The 22,962-nt window shown below is 35.5% G+C and overlaps 3 protein-coding genes across 4 annotated transcripts; 2 read left to right on the top strand and 1 right to left on the bottom strand.

Moving 5' to 3' along the window:
• Nucleotides 1-3,356: 3,356 nt before the first annotated feature.
• Nucleotides 3,357-3,932, top strand: LOC132279642 (uncharacterized). The gene is made up of 2 exons (XM_059781668.1): nucleotides 3,357-3,617; nucleotides 3,740-3,932. Exons 1-2 carry the CDS (start codon nucleotides 3,394-3,396, stop codon nucleotides 3,870-3,872), a joined length of 357 nt encoding a protein of 118 aa, XP_059637651.1. The 5' UTR covers nucleotides 3,357-3,393; the 3' UTR covers nucleotides 3,873-3,932.
• Nucleotides 3,933-3,958: 26 nt separating this feature from the next.
• LOC132279641 (heptahelical transmembrane protein 2-like) lies at nucleotides 3,959-8,550 on the bottom strand. Of its 2 annotated transcripts, XM_059781667.1 has the most exons (5): nucleotides 8,435-8,550; nucleotides 7,898-8,322; nucleotides 7,710-7,802; nucleotides 7,538-7,610; nucleotides 3,959-5,092 (listed from the first exon to the last, which is right to left on the bottom strand). In XM_059781667.1, the coding sequence occupies exons 2-5, from the start codon at nucleotides 8,146-8,148 to the stop codon at nucleotides 4,421-4,423; spliced, it is 1,089 nt and encodes a 362-aa protein (XP_059637650.1). In that variant the 5' UTR covers nucleotides 8,149-8,322; nucleotides 8,435-8,550; the 3' UTR covers nucleotides 3,959-4,420. The 2 variants fall into 2 exon arrangements, with proteins under 2 accessions (XP_059637650.1, XP_059637649.1); XM_059781666.1 differs by lacking the exon at nucleotides 8,435-8,550 and having other exon boundaries at nucleotides 7,898-8,399.
• Nucleotides 8,551-14,495: 5,945 nt separating this feature from the next.
• On the top strand, nucleotides 14,496-17,301 carry LOC132278976 (AP2-like ethylene-responsive transcription factor At1g16060). The gene is made up of 8 exons (XM_059780888.1): nucleotides 14,496-14,656; nucleotides 14,791-14,873; nucleotides 15,049-15,057; nucleotides 15,170-15,258; nucleotides 15,384-15,457; nucleotides 15,608-15,658; nucleotides 16,018-16,094; nucleotides 16,419-17,301. The coding sequence occupies exons 1-8, from the start codon at nucleotides 14,496-14,498 to the stop codon at nucleotides 16,955-16,957; spliced, it is 1,083 nt and encodes a 360-aa protein (XP_059636871.1). The 3' UTR covers nucleotides 16,958-17,301.
• Nucleotides 17,302-22,962: the final 5,661 nt, after the last annotated feature.

The following is a 22,962-nucleotide window of genomic DNA, read 5'->3' as shown; positions in this document are numbered from 1 at the left end:
CGGAGTTAATTTCTAAGTTCAGCAATCAATGGTTTTCACCATCACCAATGAACATGGTAAAGAAGCTTTGCTTCACTGCACTGGTTTATCACATCTGGGAAGAACGAAATGCACGTATCTTTCGTGGATCTAAATTATCCCAAAATGCAATCCTTTCAACGGTTTATGATAGTATAACCTCAATTCTCAGATCACAGGTTCTTCGAACCTCTGTTGCTGCTCACCGCATCCTCAATGACTAGAATCTCCCTCCATCATGCTGTCGCCCTCCGCCGAAGACGCCAGACTCCTAGGGATTTGATTGCCATATTCGGCTTTGCCACCGGAATTGCACCATAAATCCACTACTAACGAGTAACGACATCATTGCCATTATTTTTTGCTTTTTGCTTGAAATTGGGATTGGGCCTTGGGTCTATGGTTGTTGTTCTTTTGGGCTACTATTGCTTTCCCAATTATATTTGGGTTGGTTTGGGCCAAAGGCCTTTCTTCGTATTTCTCTCTCTCTTTATATATATTAGGGAAAAGTGCAAAAAAACCCCATGAACTATTAGAAACCATGCAACTAACCCCCTAAACTATCAAAATTGCATAAAACCCCCCAAACTACACAAATTTGTTGCAGATCACTCCATCCAGCGACCGGCCGTCCAAAATTGGGAGCGTGATTCTCACGCGATAGACATATTTTTTTTTTTGGACAATAATGCCCTTCCACCCACTACGACAGGGGATTGAGGGAGAAGTAGATGATCTCCAAGGACAGCAGCCACCACCCATCTTTGCAAAACCCATAATCACCACCACGTTCAACCAAAACCATCACCGCTCCTTCACCCAAAACCTCCACAATTACCACTCATCCCCATCACAAAGCCACCACTAATTACAAAACCAATTAACCTATATGCTCTCTGCAAAACCAAACCCAAATCATCACCATTGCAACCCAAATTAGCAGACTTTCACCACCAATCATCACCACCAATTAATTACAAAGCCAAGCCAAATAAATAAATAACAGCAATTGGAGCGCCAAATTAGCTTGGCTTTGGTTGAACGGATAATTTTGAGACATATGCTTGAGTATTTTTAACATAAAAAAAAAAAAAAACTGGAGAGCCATCACCGCTGCAGCCACTTCAGCCCGTCGCCAAGTTCTGGGAGATGGTGTGAGTAGAGCACGGAATTCCAACTGGAGAGAGTAAACGTGTACTACAATGAGGCCAAAACTTCACCGGCAACACACCCCCTTTCCGTCTTCACCCTCGCGGTTGAATTTAATTTCAGATTGAGACCCAATTGCTCCGCCTCAAGCACCACCGTTCCATCCCGCCAAGCACCACCGCAAGCCTTTCTCTGTAACAGAGATGAAGCCTCTGTCTTCTGCTCAGTCGACGAAGTCGCCTTTTGTGACACCTGCGACCACCGTATGACACAACTGCCGCAGTGGAAAGCGGCCGGAAAAGACAGAGACGTAGAAGCTCTGAGACTTTCGAGACCATCGTGAAGTTCTGCTAGGGCTTCTTCAACAGATCTGTCGTTTTTCTCTCTCTATGTTTCAAGAAAAAACAGAGCAACCCAATATACCCACGCTGCCGCCGCTTCTCATCCACAGCCACCACCATCACACCGACGCCAACAACAGCCATTGTCGCCTCTCCCCAACAACCACAGTCGCCGCCTCTCCCCAACAACCACAACCGCTGCCATTGCCAAGCTTTCCCCCAAGTCCATCCTCCACGCACCGCCGTTAGCACCCATCATCGTCGTCGCCAGTCGCACAACCTAATCACCGGCGTCGTCAATCGCCAATCGACGGCCCAAGCGCACAACCCAATCGCCGTTCACATAACCCTTTTTCGACGGCGATGGGAGAAACGATGGATAGCCACTTGTAAAGCCGAATCATCCTCTTCTCTTGAAAGAGGCAGCTTTGTTTTTCTTCTGTGAGTCAATTTCTATCTCTTTCGTTGCTCCAATTTCTCTCTCTTTCGTTGCTCCAATTCGCAGCTTTGAACGACGATGGGGCATTAGCTCTCTCTCTCTCTGTGCAAAAAAATGAGGGCCCAAAATAAAGAAAGGTTACTTAATTGAGGGTATTGTTGTCATTTGTCTTTTCCGGCAACCTATTGTTAGTTCAAGGGGGTTAAATGTAACAATTTGTTAGGGGGTTTTATGTAGTTCAAGTGGTGAGTTACAAAACTCCAATACTTCAAGGGGTTTTTTTTTTACACTTTTTCCTATATATTATTAGCTTCACTTTTAGGAGAGGAGGAGAAAAAAAAAAAACCAACAAAGGACAAGGCAGTTTTGCAGATATGGAATATTAGACAGCAAAGTAGTTTTGCTCGTGCAAGGTGAGATCCAAAGCATCCAAGCCAATTTATATACCATAAATATCCATGGGCAGGGACAGACTTGGAGAGATTTTTTATTTATTTATTTATTTATTATTTATTTATTTATTTTTTGTAACACTAAATGCTAGGAATTTTTTCATATTACAATTATATACCAATGAAATTTTAATGTTGCCCTTCTAAAATTATAAAAATATTTCATTTTTACCTCACTTACCTAATTTCCTGAATCTGTCCCTGCCCATGAGTTCAACCAAGATCTAAATAGCCTTCTAATGTGACAGCCATTGGTGTCAAATTAAACTGTCTTTTCCACCTAAGATCTCTTGCAAATGCAGCACAAGAAGAGCATCCTGCTTTCAAATAAACCAGCATTATATTTGAAAAAGAAAATTTGGATCTATGTCCAACAGGAAAAAATATATTCTGTTTTGATTTGACATCAAAAAACGAACGGTTGCGGAAAAAGAATAATGTGCAATCTTAATGAAAATTACAAATCAATTCGGAAACTTCCTGACATAAGTATTCAATTAGTTTGGACTTGTTTACTATTGAATTGGGACAAACACCACAAAAAAAAAAATAATAAATTCATTCTCGCAAAATACTTAATCAAGATATGTAGTCTAATGATATTGATATTTATATTTTCTTAAAGTAAAAGGTAGAAAATCAACGTGGCGGATGAACAGGGTTTAAGTCTCCCGTCAATTTACTTGATTAAAAAAATGTATGTATAAATTTTTTTTTTATTGGACCTGATAGATCAGATCCAGCAATGGAACATTCAACACGTTTAGCACATGATGATGGGGAGGCTTTCTTGGGTTAAGTTACTTAAATATCCTTCATCGGCATATATCAGAATCACCAATGGAACATTCAACACGTTTAGCACATGATGGGTTTTTTGGGCTAAGTTACTTAAATATCCTTCATATCATATTAAATTACATTTATACCTTCTTTTATGTTGAAATGCAATGATAGCCACCCATGAAATGCAGAGATAGGACTTCTTGATAAAATGCTGCTCACACAAAAGAGTCTCATCTCCAACATCACCACATTCTCTTCTCATCTGCTTCTGAAGAATAATGGCAGAAAATTCGGAACAACAATGGCTAAAAAGAGAGATTTACCTGAGACTTCACGGATCCAACAACAACCCATTTTCCCATTGAAAGTTTCAAATACAATTGTTGCTCGAACTGCTGTTGCAGTGTTGGGATTGGGATTCGTCGATGCCGGGTAATATCCTAATCAGGCCCTGCTAATGTTTTTAGTTTCTGATGAAATACAGGGTTGTTCTGATTTCGTCAATTACTTGCTCTCTTCATTGCTATATATATATTGCAATATTCAAAATTCAGGTACAGCGGAGACTGGTCAAGGATTGGAGCTGTTTCAAAAGAGATTGAGGATTTGCTCAAACTTGCAGCTTTTGTAGTAGTTCCTTTTTGCCTTTTTCTAATATTTTCCTTCTCAAAGGAAGACGAGGCTTGAATCTTTTGAATGACATGTATATTTTAAGCTACTTTGAATGTCATGTATATTTTAAACAGAGCTTGGATGGGGCTTCCACCAGTAACAGTACAAAAGGAAAATTTATCTTATATGAATTCTCTATGAAATACTAGTCAATCTCAAACAATACTATGATGCTATGTTTGGCAGCACCGGTCCCAAATCTAAGGCACTGATTCATTGCTCCCAAATATGACATGATAGTAATCCAAATCTAGATGCCACATGCAACTATCCACTAAGGTGCATTCTAGTTCAAGTAGCCACTTGATAGGAAAATACCTTTGAAGCTGAAAATGAGAACCAACAATTTGACAACACTCTATTACGATGACATCATATTACTATTTACGAAACACGTTCTCTTCAAAAAATACGAGTATGTTCTTGAATAGTGAAAATCGGAAATTCAACAACATTGACTACCCTTCAGGCAAAATTTGCAGGCTGATAGTCTTCACACTTTTACGAGTAACAGAGAGAGAATACATCCTGGTGCTAAGAAATGCCCTCACTGTTGTCATGTGTTACCCATCACAAGTTAGCGTATGCTGGTGCAAGTCCATAATTACTAGGGTGGCAGCACTGTGGGCAAGTGCCCCTGCAACAACAAACACATGGAAAATCTGATGACTCTGCCCTGCAATATCAAATGCACCAGGTTTCCACCGTTCCGGAATTCTACCAACATAGAACCCAGCTCCTACAGCATATAAAGCACCCATGGCAAGCTCGTATCCAAGTGCCACAAATACCTGTGGATGGTCCCAGTGGAGGGCAACAGCATGCGCTGCTGGAATGGCGCCTGAGAAGCCCATGGTGAGGAAAAGGGCGGCCCTGTAGGATCGGAAACGAGGAGAGGAGAGACCAGGAGCAAGGAGGGTGATAATGGCAAGGATACCAAGCAAGGAAATAGAGGTAAGATAAAAGAGTCGTGAATATGGGTGGCAGGAGAAAGAATAATAGATGGGTGCAAAGAAGGAGCAGACTATCATGAGGGAAATGCCAGCATAATCAAGGCGCCAGAAGAAGACGCTAAATCGTTGGGAATGGCTAGCAAGGAGGTGGGAAATGGAGCTACAAACTAAACAGCCCATTGCCCCGATTAAGAAAACAAACCAAGGCCATCTAGGAATTGCATCAGAATCACCACGTCCATTCACATGTTGAAGCTGAGGAATGTCTCCTAGATGTAGATCCTGCAAAATAACATCAAAATAAATAATACCTGTATAGATTAATGAAGGCCTTAATTCTGAATCACGAAAATCCTCACATATATATACTACATAAACAAAATTGTTGTTATTACTATTGTTTTGTTTTTGCCTCGGCTTCAGTTTCTAAAGACTGATGATGCCACACCCCATCTATGTGAAAATGTCAAATATAATCCCACTAGAGAGCATCTTTAGAGAGACTATAGAGCTGAGCAAAGCAAAACTCAACAAGTTTCTAACTTCTACTATTTTTCTATTCCAATGGACTTCACTATATTTCTAAACCTCAAATATCTGATGACTAGCTTTTGCAAATTTCTATTTTACAACTTAGCTGTCCATACTGCCTTTTTCGCTTCAGAGTTTCACTTTACCTTCTCCCTTTGTAAAGACAGATGTTGGTTCACTTTAGATTCAACCTTAACTATATTTGTTTCACATTTCACTTGTGCCTGTGAATCGGGCTAATTATCTAAAAAGCCTAGTGTTGCACCAAAAACATGTTATGTATTGACCAAGAGTTATATGATTAAAGGGCTAGTCCAATGCACGAGGCTCCTGCCATTGTGAGGTCTTGGGAGGGTTTGATATACGCAGTCTTACCTCCGCATGAAGACTGGCTGTTTCTTAACTCGCAACTGTGACCTTCACATGCCAATGGAGCACCTTACTGTTGTGTCAAGGCCTACCATCACCAGGAGTCTTATGATTAATTTTTGGATTTAGTAAGTTGGCATATACCACATGTAAATAAGGACATTTAACATCCTAAAATTCGGTCTACAGCCTAATGATCGACTTTAAGAGAAATGAAGATAATTTACCCCCTTAAAGTAGGTCAGGTGATTGATATGATGTAACAAGTTGATCTTGTAGTAGAACAACTTGATTGGTCTAGTCTTTCAAAAATTCAAGGTAATTTGATTGAAGAGTGGAGAGATAAGTCCGAGTAATGAAGGTCAAAAAAAAAAAAAAAATTGCTCCATAAAACTGAAAATCGCTTTAGACTGAAGGAAGGATGGATATTGGTAAAAAATTAAAAGTGATCAACTGGTTTATGCATGGTTACAGAAATATTTTAGATTTTGACAGGCCAAAGCAATGGCCGAGCATGTGAGGCATGGGCCTCCAATTCAGTTGTCATGTTTTCACCCCGAGCCTGACAAACCATCCCCATTAGATTTTTTTTTAACCACGCATGGAAATAGAGAAATCTCTACAAATTCTAGTTTCAACACATTTTGGGAGGTCCCCTGCACCAACATAAGTCCTTTAATTATTTCAGTTTGCATTTTATCCAGTGTAAGCCGTTACAATTCCATAGTCTAGCCTAACCTTAACCTTTTTTCTTTTTAGTTTTTATATCCATTTACTTGGCCTTAATCTACATTTAATCTTCAATCCTAGTAATTTACTACTTATTTGCTTTCATTAACATAGTTTACTAACAGGTTTCAGAAATTGTTAATGGAGGTTGTAAGATTTTTACTCTAGTGTCTCTACTGCTTTATTTTAATTCAATGTCAAGGATCAAAATTCTTCTTCTCAAGGCAAAATGAACTCAATAAGAGGGGTCTAACCACTGACAACGGCTGAAAAACTCTCACCACTGACTAGGGTTTCCTTCAAGATTTAATCCACAGCTCCATCCAGATCTAACCCACACCGATTACTACGGACACTCTCTATCTCTCTGCTCTCATCTCACATTCATTCCTCACTCTCTGTTGTATTTGTTTGTACTTCTTTGTTTGGTTGGTCCAATGGTCCATCATTGCACCCTCTCTCTTTCGTTCTTTCTGATCAGCCGACCAGTCTTTGGCTGCACCTTCTCTGACTGTGAAACACTGAAATTCTTGATCCTCCTCTCTCCTTGGTTCCCCACTCTCTCTGACTCTAATTTCTCTTGCATCTGCAGCCCCAATCTTCTCCGAATATAAAATTATAAGCCCTAATCTTCTCAACCCACTGATCAGGTCACTGTCTTCACGGCACCTTATCTGACAGCAAAACCCTAGAAATCTTAGTGGTTGGACCGGTGATCATATGAGTTCATGATGCATTTAGGGTACTTGATGATTAAGATCCTCTTGGTCCTTAAGCACAAAGGCAATTTACATTCATTTCGCGATAAACAGTACATAATTCACCTTTATTTTTATTGTTTTAACAAACCTCTGTACCACATAATTTAAGGGATCTTGGAGAAATTTATCCTAATCCTTTTACCCAATTTGAAACATGTTTTGTAGTTATTATGTTGAACTATCATCAACTAACATGTGTGGACGCCCTTTTAATTTTCAATTTTGAAGTATCAGCTACTCATTGTTAATCATGACTAAAATAATGGAAACCCAAATCTAAAAATATTTCGGACGACAACCCATGTATGAAGAGAAAGTGAGAGAACTCTACACTCACAGGAAAGGAAGCATCTGAGTCGTTGATGTTCTTGATCATCATCATCTTCATCAACGGTGCTTGAATAGCAGGTCTGTTATGGTCCCACACACACCATCCAATTGAATAAGCTTCAAAATCAAAAGAGTAAATGAAGGATTAAGAAATGACGATGGAGTCATCAATAATGAACCTGAAGAGATTGGCGATCAAAGCTTCGACCTTCGTCCTCTCCATTGAGCTCGTCACCATCAACACCACAAATATCAAGAAACCTCCCAAATGCCTACAAGACATCAGATTGAAATTCAAATTCAAAGTCAAACTCAAATGAAATGAACAAAAATCGACGATTGATGATGAGATTGATGGATAACTCACGTCCAGATGTTTAGGGTTTCGTTGTGCCAAGCGAAGACGCTACACAAGGTCTCTTTCAACGGCCATTCACACCTGTAATAATCCAAAATGTACTCGTTGTCCTTTAGGTACTCAGGCAAGGCCTCGTACTTCACCAATCGCCTCTTGAATCCCTCATTTTTCTTCTTCCCCATCGTCGTATCCGAGTCAACTCGGTCTGTTCTCTCTACAACATTACCGATTTTCAAGCTCTTCGCCCCTTTCCGCTTCATTTCCGCCGGAAAACCCGTCTATCCCAGTTTTCCGACGAGAATTTCGCCGGAAATCTGAATCTCTTCTCCGGCTGCCCTAATCAACCCCCTCTCTCTTCATCTCTCTAGCTATCTGTGATTCTTATATAGTATACAGGTAGAGCTTCAATCGGGCAGCTGAGAATTTTTAAAAAGCTACAAAAATGACATCAAAAATAGAGAAGCTTACGCGGTTAGAACTAGTATCGTTTTTTAAGAGACAAATTGGCTTTATTTGGAGAAGACTTAAAAAAGAAAGAGGACATACCGTTGACACAGCTTTGAAGACGACGTGCTCTAGTGTAGGTGATACCGTGATTCTACTCTCACCTCATTTTTATATGCTACGTACTTTTTATTTGTTTGTTTAATTTGTTCCTAAATTTGAATTCCGAGGAAGTTGAGAAGCTTAATTTATGTGAATCAACTTGGTGAGGAGGCTACAATCGACACGTGTTGGGCACGGACTTGATGTAGTAAAGACAGATTTAAAAAAGAAAAAAAAAAAAAAATTTATAGTATCAGTCACAAGATAAAATAAAAATAAATAAGACTAATTTCTGGATAATTAAAAATGAAATAATTGTAATAAATGTAATAGTAACAACCGTACTAGTTGAATCTATATAAATAAGAAATGATGAATTAATAATAATAGATGTACTGGGTAACATCAGTACAGGTTGAATATAAATACGAAGTGATTTTTTGCTTGTTGAAAATGGACCATAAATTTTAAGAAGTATTTTATGTTGAGTTAAGAATGAATAATTATTCTTGAATTAGGATAATATATCAAATGTAAAAAATATTAAAATATTTTTAAAAAATTTAGATCCCTTAAAATAGTATGCAGGTTCGGTCCAAAGTGAACAATATCATATCATGTAACGGAGTGGGCGGGTGCCATCGACTGAGAGACTATTACATTGGACAAATTATGAGTGCATAATTCCACCCCAGGTGTGAAAAAGGGAAGTGTTATATATGTAAGACATTATCTTGGAATATGTTAAACTTTTCACTATTGATCTCTCCAATAAAATTTGTTTTCAAGTATTTACAAGTATTTAATCCTATGATTGTTAAAGCCATATTAACAATTTAATTAACTAATGAATACAAAATAAGGCGCCACATCAATAATTTAATTAACTAATAAATACGATATTATTTGACTAAAAAAGCCATTATGTTAGGCTTCCCTCTTTCGTTTCCCCAATCTTTTATCTACCATAAATGAAGAATCATTAATCTTTATATGCTATAATGTAAGATTTGGAAGATTCCGTAAATTTTTCTGAATTAAGAAAGTATTTTAAGATCTCAGTACATCAAATAACTGAAAGATTATTTGGAGCTCCTCTATTTTTCAGGGTTTTATCCCACGGCAACATCTAGGTTAGTATCGCCGTCTAATATGTTGGGACTTTCACCAATTTTAGAGAAATTTTCTGATTGGAAAATATATATAAATTTTATTTTATTATTATTTTTTTTGGTGATGTTTAACAAATTTAAGAAATTGGTTATATATAAAGTTATTTTAACTAAATTGCAAGTTACAATCACATTGGTATCGTGCTAGTATATTAGTAAGAGTATGAGTTGAACTAATGAGTAGGCTATATTCCAAGTTTGAAATAGGTACTGGTGATAACATTTCCTCTAGTGATTTATTTGTTTCTTCAATCCAAATATGGCATTTTCAAAATTTTAGGAACCCTGTCCCGTTAACATAAATAACTGATAGTGTAATTTGTCCAAAGAGAGAATTAATTATGCAAGCACTTGTGTATGAGTAAGTGAGAGTTTGAGTGAATTCAAAATTTATATTACATTAAAGGGAAGATTAGAACTAAGTTATTTGGTAACGAGTAAATGAACTCTGTCCTCCCTAAATTATACAGTGCCAAGGGCCTTAAGGTCTGAATCTGTACAAGTGTCTACGATCCAATGGCAAGGGACCTGTTGCTCAACAAACGGAGGATCCGCATTTCCATATTCAGATCCTGTAGAATTGGGTTTTAAAATCTTCTAATGAATAATCTACAAGACTATATACATCTAGAAAATTATATACAAATGGACACAAGTTTAAACAACTCCACATGGAAAAGTCTAAAAAAGTTCTTCATGTAGACTGCCCATGCCATGTGTGCCCGTGTGGTGTAACTTCTCAGTGCGGGACATAACATTAAGCACACGTGGATTTCATTGAAGTTCTAAAACTTTCTTGGGGAATATGAACGTGCGTAATGCCTGAACCAGTATATAGACAGATTTTATTATCCTTGGTTTGAAGTCTCCCCACCATTTTTTTAACAAGCCTTTTGTAATCATCTGGTTTCAATTGTTTGTTATCATTGGCAATCTTCCAAATTCGTACTTGTTGAGATTGTGGAGTTTGGATCACAAGCCCAGTTAATGTTGTAGCTTCACAAACCTGGTTAAGAGTTGAGCTTGTGTTTTATACCCGTAGATGTCTTTTGTATTTAAGTCCCCTAATTTTTTCGGGTTTAAGATTGTGGTTTTGAGAAGCAGTCAATATGAGTTTTTTTTTTGTGTAAGAATTCTTTATTATAAATACCCATTATTAATAGTGTAATTTGTAGTGCTGTGATGGGTAAAAATAATTTTTAGCGAATCATATTGTTTTCCATTCCCAACACTAGCATGTGTTGCTATTTTGTCTGTCACTTTCATGTTAGGAATAATTGATTTTCTCTGCTGGTGGGAACCTGGAGTTGCACATTTTGGTGTAAATTGGGACTTCTAGGACAAAGGTGAAGAAGTATGGGTCTCTCACCAGTGGGAGTCTGGGCCAGCCACTGGTCCATTGGTATGTTGATACGTTGAGTTGATGAGTTTACATATAATAAAGTTGTAGAGTTATTTTAACTCCTTTCAACTCATTCTAGGTTGATGTTGGAAGTTAAATTCATCATTTATCATACATAGCATAAGTATTATCACATCATATTTATATAAGTATATATTGAAATAACAATCATATACATCAACGCAAAATATAATATTTTATATGGTTTACTCAATTCAAAAACTACGTTCATAGAGAAAGAAATTTTTGCTCAAGAATTACATACACTCTCCTCATAACAGTCACCCTTAAATCCCTTATATCTTTTTCCTCTCTCTCTTTCTCTACATCTATCAATAGATCTCCGTTTATAATCTTTAAACCTAATTCCTTGTCAAACAAAAATTCAGCTTGTTTACAAGGAGCCATCACAACTCTAAAATAACAGCTTAGCATGTTATAATTTTCTTTTCAAATTTTCAGCCTTGTTTCTCTTCAGACTTTTAAAACGGAAAAGGAAATTGTCCCCCGCACATATCAAGCGAGCGCAACTGGTTCTACTTCTTTAAATCACACAATTCTGTCCAATTGCAATCAATTGTATTAAAACAGAACAGTTCCACTTTTTTACAATTATTCTTCACCAAAATTTGAATCCATTAATAGACCTCGTTTTTCTTTTAAAAGTAAGCATTAAACCCATTAAGCTTGGATTTTATTTATTTATTTTTAATAAAGACTTTTTCCATCCAAATATGCAATCTCTCTTAGTCAATAAAGAAACTTTGGCAAGACCTTCACTATTCTACATTTTTGCCATTAAATTGCTCAAGGTTTTCTCGTCCATGACACATTAAAAGTAAAGAAATTTGAAAAAAAATTATATTTCGCTAAATCGATTGCTAGAGAATGGAACTTAACAAACTCCTCCTCCGAGCCGGACCAATCCGACCCTTTTTTCTCTTTCGCCACACCTCAACCAATCCCTCCCACAATCAGGCTACCGCTACCGTTACCACCACCACCACCTCCACAGCCCCCTCAACCGTCATAACTATGCTTTCAATTGCTAATGGTCCCGTCTTAAATTACACAATCCTTCTCAACAGGTGTCACTCTTACGTTCCGAGTACGCTCCCGCTCTCATGCTCCATACGCGCGCGCTCTTGTTCAAATTCTCACTATTTATAACATAATTTTACCGCTCTCGCGCTCGCGCTCTCGAATTTGCTCTCGCTCCCGTTCTCGCTTTATGTGACTTAGATCCCACTTGGTCTATTGATTAGGGTTACTTAATCATCTTAAATCTTAATCAAATGGTTAACCGACCTTGTGGATGGGCTTTTTGTTCAGGATTGGAAACGGGCCTCTCTTTTGTTCATTATCTTTTGGGCTTCAGCCTTCTAGTTATTTGCATTTGTTCCAGCCCTTTGCTTTTACGAGTATCTTTTTTATACACAATTACTTACCCGACCCGAAAAAAAGTACTAATTTTTTCCAAGATAGTTACTAAAAATGGATGACCAAACTAAACCACAACATAGTTTAGTTCAACCCATATGATTGATGTTAGATCACATGAAGAAGAACTAAACTACTAAAGTGAATTAAATATTCATGTGTGTGTATATATATGCATACATGCATGAACCCATTTCTCCATCACCCATCTTTTAAAATAAGGACCAAAATGAATCAAAGATGAATATATGTATCTGTGTACCCATTCATTCATAATCAATGTAACACATAAAAAAGATTGTACTATTGTCACTATGGAAATATCTAATGTGACTTTCACTTTCAATTGATTAGGTGATCCATAAATTGGATTGCTTGAGCAATAGGGAATTTGAAGTTGATGGTTTTACGCGTTGAAAATTTTAATTTAATATTTCTTTTTGGATGCTGATTAGGTGGCCCATAATGTGGATGTTTTGGGGAAGGGCCAATTCTTTACTTACCAAATTGAGTTGAACAAGGAAGCATTTTAATTGGTTTGTCACATTATAAGTTGTTATATGGATCAATCTATTCACTTATGATCCGGGAAATTAGCAAGTTAATTTAAACCCCCCAATGGGTCCCTCATATTTGTATAATTTCACAAACTTCCATATACAAAGTTCTATATAGCAGTACATTTGCAAATTATCTTGCAATAAGGAAAGAAAAAACACTCAAATGACTGACAATGATGTGACATTATGGATAATCATATAATAACACATAGTGATTATTACTTTATTAGTTGCTTATATAATTTCAATATCCAAATACATATCTGCACAAAATCTTTTGAGCGGCTAAATTAATTTTCTTCAACTTGCATTTCAAATAGCTCTACTCAATAATTATTATACTTATTTCGCTGATATTCAATATATTTGAATAGAAATTTCAAAATCTCTATCCGATAATATTAAATACATATGTTTTATTTGCAAAGATTTTAGGATCCATTTTATTTTTTTTTTGAAATTCGCAGGTGTACAAAAAATCTCAACATATTCTCACTCCCGCCCTAAGTTATATAATCCTTCTCAATAGGTGTTACTCTTATGTTCCGAGTCCGCTCCCGCTCTCACGCTCCGTACGCGCTCTTGCTCAAATTCTTACTATTTATGACTTAATTTTGCCGCTCTCACGCTTCCGCTCTTGAATTCGTTCTCGTTCTCGTTCCAACTTTATGTGACTTAGCTCCCGCTTATTTAAATTCAAGCTCATAAAAACTAAAACAAATAAAACAAAGTATCGAAATATATTGTGAAAAAATTAATCATGCATTAATTAAATTGTCTATTTTCCAACCAATTTAGCATAATAAAACTTCAAATGTGTATGATAAATTAGTATTGAGTCCCTAAAATTTGTTACAAACTCAAATGCATCAATCCTTAATCCAAGACTTTAAGATACAAATTAGTTTCAAAATTGCAAAGTGATTATTCAAATATTTTTCTGTTTCAAAAAGAATTACAATATAAATCAAATGCACCATTCAAATAGAATGAGTTACACAAAATTCTCATCCTCAATTGATAAGAGCCCACTCACCAAGTTTGAAAATATTTGAACAACTCCCCTTTTTTTTTTTTTTTTTTTTTCAAATAAATTGATTGATAGATAATATAAATAAATACAGTACACAGTTAGATTGATATATACATACCAATGAATGAACAAAAGAGGCACCATTCCATAAGCCTATATATATATATTGACAGAAGAAAGGACTAAACTTCTTTCACTTTCAATATAAACCTGTAACAGCACATCACACAAAGTTTAGGTAAAAACAAGATAGAAGAGAGCAGGCAAGCCGGTTAGAGACGGCCTCAATCGTCCTCCTCGCCGGCTACCTCTACTTTGCCAGCGCGCACACACACACACTCTCTTTCAGACCCTCTTCATATATAAGTGTCTTTCATTGGAAGACTCAATCACAGCTAGCTCGATCCCAACCTTTCTCTCTTCCTTAATTATCGACGAAGCGCTTTGCAGTTTCATGGCGAAGTTATCACAGAAAAACCAGAAGAACAATGCAAACAATGCGGCTAATGGTACTACTACTAATACCAATTCCGTGACAAAGGTGAAGAGAACCAGGAAAACTGTTGCTAGAGACTCCCCTCCTCAACGTAGTTCCATTTATCGAGGAGTCACAAGGTTAATTGAATGGCATTCATCAGATATATATATATATATATATATATATATATATCATGGGTTAAAAAAAGTTTGAAGTTCTTTGTTTATTTTTATTTTGTTTTTCTAAAATTGGTGTGTTGTGATTGCTTTAGGCATCGTTGGACGGGCAGATACGAGGCTCATTTGTGGGATAAGAATTGTTGGAATGAATCACAAAACAAGAAAGGAAGACAAGGTTGGTTTTCAACATCTTCTCTCTTTTCATGCATGTTCAATTTTTATTTTTATTTTTATTATTATTATTATTATTTTCACGTTTCTTCATTTTTTTTTTACTGACTTTATTTATTTGTTTGTTCTTTTGCATTTGCGATGGTGTTTTTTTTGTGTGGAATCCTAATGAAATGCAGTCTATCTTGGTACGTATATATGTTTTGGATACAGCTATATATATATATATATAAGAAATTTATAATTGTGTTAGTGAGTATCATTTGATCAATATGTCCTATATATATGTTGGTTCTTCAGGTGCCTATACTGATGAAGAAGTGGCTGCACATGCTTACGACTTGGCCGCATTGAAATACTGGGGTCAAGATACCATTCTCAATTTTCCGGTAACTTATCACATGAACATTCATTTAAATTTATTTATTTTTCATTTATATAATTAATTTCTTCCAGTGGTTCATACAAAGATTGATCAGTTAATGATGGAACTGATATATGTTAATGATCTTAGCTATCAACCTACCAAAAAGAGCTGAAAGAAATGGAGGGTCAGTCCAGAGAGGAGTATATCGGATCATTAAGAAGGTACATTTCCCATATATATATATATATATATATATATACACACACGGATCATGTGAACCCTATAATTTATTTTTGTTCTTTCTATAAATTATTACAAAAAGGGAGTCAAAAGCATATACTGAATTGAGGTAAACTTTGGCGAACTTTCAGGAAAAGCAGTGGTTTTTCTCGAGGAGTTTCAAAATATAGAGGAGTTGCAAGGTAACAAATTAATTAAAAACATATGTTATTTATTTTACTATTTGTTTGTTTTCATTAAATAATCAATCATTTAATCTTCATATTTCGAACGCTACTCTTATAACTGAAAGCTATTCCAATCAACTAGTAATTTTCAAGAATTTGAATCATCATTATTTTATTTTCCCATTGGATCCAAATACAACAAAATAGGCTATTGGGATAAGTATGGGACATGTAAACACTTATCTCATTACAGTTCGTTAAACAGTTTCAAAACTTCCAGCAATATATTAATTTAGTCTATTTAGATATATAGTTTATATATTTCCAACAAAATATGTTTGTAAGAACTCTATTTGTTTTATGTGGTTGAGCAGGCATCATCACAATGGAAGATGGGAAGCTCGGATTGGCAGAGTTTTTGGTAACAAATACCTCTATCTTGGGACATATGGTAAGTAATTTTACTTCAATTTCAATTCCATTTTGGAGTACCCACTTTGCACCTGTTGCAAATTATGTGATTTTTGTCTAATAAGGTCAATATATATATATATATATATATATATATATTTGGAAACTTCAAGTAGAAGGGTATACTTGGAATATTTCTGCATGGGACATGAACATCAGTCACAATCACTTAGTTGGGAGAGTTCACCAACCTTAACCATTTCGGAATCTAGAAAATCTAACTTGATTCATTTTTTCAATTCTCTAGCTACTACACTAATTTCATTCCCAAATTATCCCTAAACTATCTCATTAATTTCTGCAGCTACCCAAGAAGAGGCAGCAATCGCATACGACATGGCAGCAATTGAATACCGGGGACTTAATGCTGTCACAAACTTCGATCTTAGTCGTTACATAAAATGGCTAAGACCAGATCAAAGCAACACTACTCAGCCTAACAACGTCGATGTAATTGACACTACTTTGACTACTCCAAACCCAAATCACGATCCTCCTCCATCTACCTTCCTCCACCACCACCAACAACAGCCTTCTGACAGCGGCGATGCCACCGTGACAGCTCAGTCTCGGCCAGTGGCTGCAACTTCAGCACTTGGACTCTTACTTCAGTCATCAAAGTTCAAGGAGATGATGGAGATGACTACGGCGGCCGAGGGACCGTTGACGCCACCGGAATCTGACCCACCGCGGTGTAGCTTCCCGGATGATATACAAACGTACTTTGAGTCACAGGATTTGGGGAGCTATGACGAGGGTGGTGATGCTATCTTTGGGGAGCTCAACTCGTTCATGCAACCAATGTTGCAGTATGACTTTGACGGAATAGATTCATCACTGTAATTAATTAATTTGTACAATTAATTATTTATGCGCCTGACAACAACGTCAACAATGGGTATGTAAATAAATTCTTTGGGGAGGTCATGTCCACTCTAGACTATTGGGAGAGAATTTGACTATGTCAGATTTATTTATTTATTTTTGTATGATCAAATTGGGATTTGTTATTCACTATTTTTTTTTTTCTATAAATAATAACTCTGATTTGTTTTATTTACTTTCTTTTTTATAAATATCCTCTGTCTCTCACTCTCACTCTCACATACACACACTATAGAGTAATTAGTTATTTTTTATATTATAAAAAATAAAAAATAATTAATTTTGATAAAACTACTCGTGCTCTTCTTTTATAAAGTCCTACTGTGATGCTAATACTTAATTAAATGATTTTATTGTAAAACCAATACTTAGTAATAAAAGTACTTTAAATAATTTTGTTACCAACTAAATACAAAAGTACTATATTTGTGAAAATTAGTTTAGATATTGTAGTACCAATTACCAAACACTAACAGTCTAACAGGCCGAATTTGCATGATTCTTTTAAACCTGCCAGGCCCATTAATCAAGCCCATATCTCTTGCATTAATCTGTGCTAGTACCACTTAATTTCTTATATTCCTAAATATGACCACGTAACCACAAGGCCAGATCAATCCATTTCAGTTCGTTGGAAGCCCAACCCTGACCCAATACAATGTGATTGATTCGACTACCCTAGTAGTGCCCAACCCAATTTGACCAATGCCATAAACCAAACCACCGACTACCTGTCCCACTCTTAAAAAGAATTGAATGCAAGGGAGAAAAGAATGGATAGATGAGACATTCTTATAGAATAAATTGTTTCCATTTTTTTTAGGTTGGATAAAAGATAATAGAATTACCTGACAGTTTACTATGTTCTTTAAGGGAGAATGAGAATTATTTTTACTATTATACTCGTCACTGACTATAGGATTGTAATTATAAACTTATATAATAGCTTCACTTGTTTTTCCTTTATTGAACAAAGAAAGCTTGTTCCTTCATTCTTATCTTTTCTCCACCTCTTTTCTTTCCGTCTAACCGAATGAAGCATAAATTTCAAGGAGTGATTAACAACTAACATATATGGGGTTAGTTTTCTTTGGAATCTCTCTTAGCTTTTGAGTGTTTTCTTTTTGTGGTAAGTTTTGACATACGTTGTTAACTAGTTGCCCTTATATTTTTGGTGTTTTTATGTTTTGTCTCTAGACCTGTTAATGAATCAGATTTGAATTGAATTGATGATTATTTATATTCACTTTATTTAGCTAAAAGATTAACGGATTTATTGGATTGAATATTTCAATCCATATCTTAATTATTTCGAATTCAAATTTAATTTGGATTACAATAAGATTTATTAACATATCTAATTCTAAGGTTAGATAAGGTAGAATGTTGTTTATAATGTATATTGAATGGTGCTTCATATAAGTATGCAACCAAATGAATCTAATAGTAAATAATTAACACACACACACACACACACACATATATATATATATAAATTTAATAGTAAATTTAAGATATTGTACAGTAATTCAATAATATATGTATAATTTTAATTAAATTGAATACTTTAAATCTATATCTGATTTATTAGAAATATCAAATTATAGAATTTTTATGCAATTCATACCTAGTATTTAAATAATCTGATCGAATTCAAATAAAAATTCCATCAATTGACAGGACTACTTGCTTCTCATTGTGCAATGAATCAATCCTTGCTTTTTTTTTTAACATGATATGGATTTCACCCCCGAAATTCAAGTTTAATGTATAAATTGTAAAAAGGAAGTACAAAGACTAGACTATTGGCTCGGACAACCCAGCAGGCTTGAAAGCCCAAGACCCAAAGTCTAATAGCAACAGATTAGATCTAATACAATCTAGGGAAATAGACCGCCCCAAGCCCAACAGCACAAAGGCCCAAACTGAGTCACAAGATATCATCTAGTGATCTAGTGTTAGAAGGGAAGTGTAATGGGTGAGTACTTATTCATTTACTCTAAATTTTAATTTATTAGGTAGTATTTCATACTCATCCATTTATACTCATTTTACTTCCTAACTGAATTCGATGTGGGACAAATCTCCCCGTGTAACATTCTCCCCCACCTAAACTTACAACACTGTCGTTGCGGTCTGGCCACTCTACCTTACTCGGGTGACATACACTAGATACCTTTCGGGCCGAGCAGTTAGCGTGACACCAGGTCAAAGATTGGGTCTGACTCTGATACCAACTGTAACGGGCTGGTACTTGCCAATTTACCAAAAAACTTAATTTATTGGGTAGTGTTACATACCCACCCATTTATACGTATTTCACTTATCATTCGGATCCGATGTTGGACAAATTTCCCCTTGTAATAGGAAGCTTGTACCACATCAGATTTGGATGGAAAAATGAATAGGTATAAATGGGTGGGTATGCAGTACTACCTAATAGTTTAAGTTTTTGGGTAAGCGCCCACCCGTTATAGTTAGTATCAGAATCAGACATAATCCTTGATCTGATGTCACGCCAAGCGTCCGGCCCGGAAGGCGTCTAGGTCTTCACCTCGAGTAGGCAGGGTGGCCCAAGCCGCAATAAGAGTGTTACAAGTTCAGGTGGGGAAGAATGTTACAAATAAGAGTTTGTCCCACATCGGATCCGAATGGGTATAAATGATTAGGTTTGTAACACTATCTAATAATTTAAGTTTTTATGTAAATGAATAAACGCTTACCCGTTACATCTAGTTGGTAAAATACCAAACTTTTCGAAAGAATACGCCTGTGTTCAAGTCTCCCTTCTCTAATTTATGAGAAATAATAATTTGGGTTCTTCTTTTGGCTTTGAAAATAGAAAGTTAGTTGCTTCTATTTAAGAAATTTAAATTTGTTGACTAACAAAGGCATGAATAAAAAAAAACAGACTTGTACCCTGTTCCGCCACGTATCTCTTGCTTAGACTTCTATTGGTCTTCGTGTTCACATTCATATCTTTTTTTTGTAAGCGAGTTCACATTCATATCTTTTTTTTGTAAGTGAGTTCACATTCATACCATTACATTAAATTGTGTTCACATTCAAACCATTAAATGTTCTTATATTGACTAGCTTCTGTGTGTCCGTATCGCGTGGCTTCTCCGTTATGCACTTTTTCTCTACAAGTCAGTATTCTTCTTTTCCATTTCTTGACCTATTAATCACAAGAGAAATGTCTAATTTGGCTAGACCTAAGAATTTTAACGTCTCAAATGGAAATTAAGAATGTTTCTTCATGCATACCGTTGAAAAATTGCACAAAAATGTTAGTCAAGGCACTGTAGATAATATAACAAAAAAGTTTTTGAGGGTGCTTTTTTTAGGAGTTATTAGTGAAGGTGAGGGGTTGAATTTAGATGATGGATGTGATTTACAGATGAAAATTACGTGCATTTGGAGTTTATAAATAATTCAAAAAGTCAGAAGTAATTAGCTAGTAAATTGATTATTAGAATACCAAAAAATCTAAAATGCTGATTGTGCTTAAGCTGCCTAATTGCCTAAAGTTAGTTGTTTGTTCTAGAGCCACAAAATTAAGCAAACCCTAAAAATTGGATAAGACACCTTACTAGGAAAGATTAGGGAAATTAAATACTCTAATTTAACTTCTTACATCTTAAAACAATAAACTCATTCAAGACACTAACTTTACGTAATAAATTTGACTGAACATAGTGATTTTTGGATTCGTGAACCAGAAATTTATTTTATTCCTAAGTTCAAGCAAATCCTATTGAGTAAGTTTGATCTTCTTCTTCTTGATTCCTATGTTTTTAAATTTTTTTTCTTTCTATTTTATAGGTAAGCAAGTGTGATTTATCATTTACCATTTTGACAGTCACAGTTCATGTTATGTATAAATCAATTTAGATCAAGGTAGTAATTAAGTTTCCTTGCTGAATTGAATTGCTTAATTTTTTTTTTTTTTTGAATGAAATGTAACATATGTTGAATTCAATTAATGTTATGTTTGGCGGCATCGAATCGGCGCTTTAAATTTAGAATTGACAAAAAATTAATGTAAATTTTGAACTAAAACTTCATTACAACCCGAATACAAAATATCGATTTGGTGCCCCAAACATAACATAAATGTTTATATCATTAAATCAAGTACTTCGGTAAAATCCATATTAATTATATTTTCTCAATCCTATTCATAATGGTAGAACTTTTCATGTCAATTTACTTTCACTCCAAATATTGTGTGTATATATTGTTTTCTCAAATGATCGACTGGCAGAGTGGCCCTCCCTTTCATACCATGTTTTTGCATATTATCCCAACAATATTCGAAACCTTTTCCTCATTCATTCAATCTAGAAAGAATGTCAATTATCCGAACAAGTTGCTGGAATTTCACAAACGCTTCTCCAAGGTGTAAGACATATGTATGGAACAAAGTTATAGCTGGAATTTCAACCCTTTGCAAAATTTGCTGTTTTGCATTTCTGTTTCATTTGACGCAAAAATAACATTTTTGTTGTGGTGTGTGTTCATTTGTAATTGAAAGCCTAAAATTTGTTATAAGATTCAAAGACATAAAAACATACTAAAAATTTATTACGTCAAAATGTTGCAGTCACAAAAATGACTGGTTAAAAAAGCAAGCTACAGTGTTTGAGCTACAGTATATTCGTGCAAAAACATTATAAAACACCAAATTAATATTTTCTTTGGACATGTTTCGAAAAACACATCTGTTACACTTCAAATGTCTCTAGCCGAACATGTTGTATGCAGTGTTTTGTTTTGTTCTGCATAAGGAAAAAAAGCAACAAAAGTATTTATTTATTTATTTATTTATTTTTGAAAGGTAAAGATAAATTTATTGATAAAGAAAAATTTTTCGTTGAAAGTTAGCCCAGGCTAACCAAGCAAGAGACTCCCCAAAACAAGCCACAACCTAGACAGCCCAATACGAAACAAGAAACTAATATAGGTTGAGTCACTATGCAGTGAGCATGGAAGTTGTGAACTCCCCCAAATCACCTTCAAATTCTGTCAGGTGGTTTAGCCAGTGGACGAATAACTGAAGAAGGGAGGTCCCATTCCTCAATAACACGCCTTGCAGATGGAGAGTCCGAGACTGCTGAGGATATGAGTTTCATCCTGATCATGTCCAATGTTTGATGGAAATGGTAAATGATGGTGTAGTGATGCAGGTTTGGATCCAATGAATGAATAGATGTGGAAACCCCATCAGTTTCATTGATTGCAGGAGGAAGGTCCATGAAACTAAGTCAAAGGCTCTTCTGAGATCAATCTTTAGGGCACACCTAGGTGAGTTTGAATGTTTGTGATAGCCATTGAGTAAATCTTGTGCGAGTAAAATACTATCATCAATTTGCCTGTCTTGAATGAAGGTTGACTGAGCCTGGTCAATGATGCAACAAAAGTATTTGCTGATAAGGGCCCAAGTGATGTTTTTTTGGGTGGCAATTGATCATATATTTGCAATTTTGGCACTCGGCCTGTCCAACTAAAAAACAAATATTTAAATCAAACCATCTTTAAGAAATTCAAAATTTTATGGTAGTCTTGACCAACAAGACAAGAATAATGAGAAGGAGACTTGTACCCCGATCTGTCACTCTCATATTTAGAATTCCACAATATATATATTTTTTTAAAGTTAGATTAATTCCACTACTTGTGTTCACATTCATATCACTGTTCTCTTAATATGGGTTCTAATAACTATTCAAATGTTCTTATATCGACTTTTGTAATTCAGTATATAGCGTGAGCCTTTTCCAGTCTGCACTTTTTCTCTACAGTCAATCTTCTTCCTTTCCTAAGCATAAGAAATGTCTAAGTTGGCTGGACCCTAGAATTTTTACATCTCAAAAGAATTTTTCTTCATGCATACCATTGAAAAAACTGCACAAAAATGAAATATTCTGCGTAAATTGTTTGCTCAAATGAATGGCAGAGTG

This window comes from Cornus florida, unplaced genomic scaffold, assembly GCF_030987335.1.
Source record: "Cornus florida cultivar Cherokee Brave unplaced genomic scaffold, ASM3098733v1 CherokeeBrave_3.0.0_Hap2_Chr10, whole genome shotgun sequence".
Classification (NCBI taxonomy): domain Eukaryota; kingdom Viridiplantae; phylum Streptophyta; class Magnoliopsida; order Cornales; family Cornaceae; genus Cornus; species Cornus florida.
This window is presented reverse-complemented; position numbering and strand designations above follow the sequence as displayed.